The sequence below is a fragment of the Mus pahari genome, chromosome 15 (assembly GCF_900095145.1).
Source record: "Mus pahari chromosome 15, PAHARI_EIJ_v1.1, whole genome shotgun sequence".
Lineage (NCBI taxonomy): Eukaryota > Metazoa > Chordata > Mammalia > Rodentia > Muridae > Mus > Mus pahari.
Window position 1 is genome coordinate 44,698,066 of NC_034604.1, and position 2,392 is coordinate 44,700,457.

General features: G+C 41.8%; 1 protein-coding gene across 1 annotated transcript in view; it reads left to right on the top strand.

The window, feature by feature from the left end:
* Positions 1-1,228, top strand: part of Hsd17b4 (hydroxysteroid 17-beta dehydrogenase 4) — a 74,978-nt gene extending 73,750 nt beyond the window's left edge. Inside the window, exon 24 of the mRNA XM_021214208.1 lies at positions 811-1,228. Coding sequence (XP_021069867.1) covers positions 811-900 — 90 coding nt within the window. The 3' untranslated portion in view covers positions 901-1,228. The remainder of the gene's footprint in view (positions 1-810) is intronic.
* Positions 1,229-2,392: the final 1,164 nt, after the last annotated feature.

The following is a 2,392-nucleotide window of genomic DNA, read 5'->3' on the forward strand; positions in this document are numbered from 1 at the left end:
AGCACACAAAAGGTACGCATGGGAAGTGTAGAGGGAGGGAAGGGAAGAAATGATGTAATTATATTTTAATTTCAAAACTTAAAAAAAAGACATACAGGAGGACAGGAGAAAACTAAAATGTTCATTTTTGCAGATGTTTTTAGATGTAGAAAAACCTAGATTTTATCAAGAGACTTAGAAATGTGGAGGGTTTAAGGATTCATTTAGCATGCCAGCCTTCTGCTTGGCTTTATGCACTCTAGCCGTATACCTTGCACATTATTTAACGCACACGACAAGGGTGTGCTACTTTAGTGCTGCTGTCCTGAGTTTTCAGAGATGTGGGGGCTGGAGCTTTGGGGGGGTTTTATGGTTTGCCCAGGTCATGTTACTCGTAAGTGACAGGGTCCTGTTGTATTTTGACATTATCTATGGCAACTGTGTGGGGCAGGTGTAACTAGCATCTTCAGTTTGCTTTTCAAGTTCTGAGTAGAATAGTTGTATTAAGAAGGAATGCAATATAGTCTTTTATTTATGTAGTCTCAAATCCACATGTAATAACAGAGTAAAGCCAGAAGTACAGATTCCAACAGAATCACCAAGCCTGTCAAGTCAGATAACTCCATGACTTTTCTAAATGTGTGGGGTCTTTTTTCTTAGATAGCTAAAATTATGTGTGCAGTCTGTAACTGTGACATTCTTAGAGCTAGATGGAAGCTGCCCTCCTCATGCAGTCCCTGACTCACCTGGTGTCAGCCTGAACAGCTGTCTTTTTGAAAGAGGCAAAGGGTAAGGTTAACTGTCGGTGCTCTTCCCCCTCCTGCCTTGCAGGCCTTCTTCAGTGGCAAACTGAAGGCCAGAGGGAACATCATGCTGAGCCAGAAACTACAGATGATTCTTAAAGACTACGCCAAGCTCTGAAGGACCCACTGTGTGCTGTTAAAGGAGTCAGAATAATTAAATACTCTACCCAGCTGAGCCCCAGCCTTCTGCGAAGTGATCCGCAGTAATGTGCAGCAGAAATCGCTTCACATTTTCAGATTCAGATAACTTTCAGATTTTCATTTTCTACTAATTTTTCACATATTATTTTTACAAGGAATTGTAATCTAGCTAGCAAAATAATCGTTCTGTTCATAGAGCTGTATCTTAATAAAAAAAAAATCAAGTCTGGTTTCTTTAGACTTTGTAATAGCATTAGTGTGTTGAAAGGAAAATGGAATGAATAAAAGCCACTTTACCGCTTGTCTCCCTTCCTGCTCCTCTCTGCATCGATCCCAGTGTCTCATGAATTTCCCAGGATGCCCCCATTCTCTACTGTTAGGATAGATGGTGCTGTGCCAAAGAAAAAAGTCTTCATGCTCTCCAGTAATTCTTTGATCCCCTCTGCTTGAAATTTGATATTTTCACTGTGTTTTTAAATCTACCTAAGATAGGACATGTTTGTTTCATCAGTAGCCTGGAATCATATAGTCTCTAGCAAGCATGCTCACACGGCTGAGCCCCTACATTTGCCTTGATGCTGTGTGCCTGGGAATGTGCTTGGGCGGCTTATCTGCAAAGGGAAAGGATGTGTGGATGGTCAGGCTCCACTGGAGGGAGCTGCAGTTTTGTTGCCCTCGGAAGTTCCTTTGCTGACTCTGTGCAAATCCGACTTTTTGATGGAGAGTTCCTGGGCACAACTCTGACGTGGAGTGCTCTGAGGATCTGCACCTGTCCGGGCAAGTGGGCTGTGTGCAAGGAGCTTACACAGCCCCGGCTTCTCTTTGAAGGCAGCGCTGAAGCTGGGATATCCCTTAAGTGGTATCCTGAGACAACTAATAATTACCCTCTGCCTGGAAGTGGGGGCGACCTTGGGCCAAGCAGCAAGGGAATTCCTGGAGTAGGCTTATGGTCTGTTGTCTTCCCTGCAGCTGAGAAGATGGGTCCTTCAGAAGTAACCTTAGTGCAGAGTGATCCACTCTCTGCCAATTTAATTTTAATAAAACAAAGGCAGTCTTACAATGTTGATCTTTATTATACTAAATTCCTGCTCATGATGAGCTCGGGGAAGCCCGGAGCTCAGGAATATCCCAGTAGAAGTAACTTACCAAGTTAAATGCCACTGTTCATTAATGAAAGTGATTATATACCCTAGGTGCTCAATCCTTGTCTTAGGGATGTTGAGTTTTGGTTATTTTATCTCTCTCTCTCTGTCAGTCTTAAAGGTCAGAGAACTACTAATATCCAGATAAGGAAGCACATTATTAGTCTTATGTTCCTTAACATTTTGGAAGTATTTAATATTGTTGAGTTCGCCATCAATTCTTATATTCTCCAATAAGCAATATATAATTTATAACGAGCCCACGTGACTTTTATTTGTCCCTTTCATTATTTTTGTGTAGATCAAAGTTCATTAGAGATTTCGACT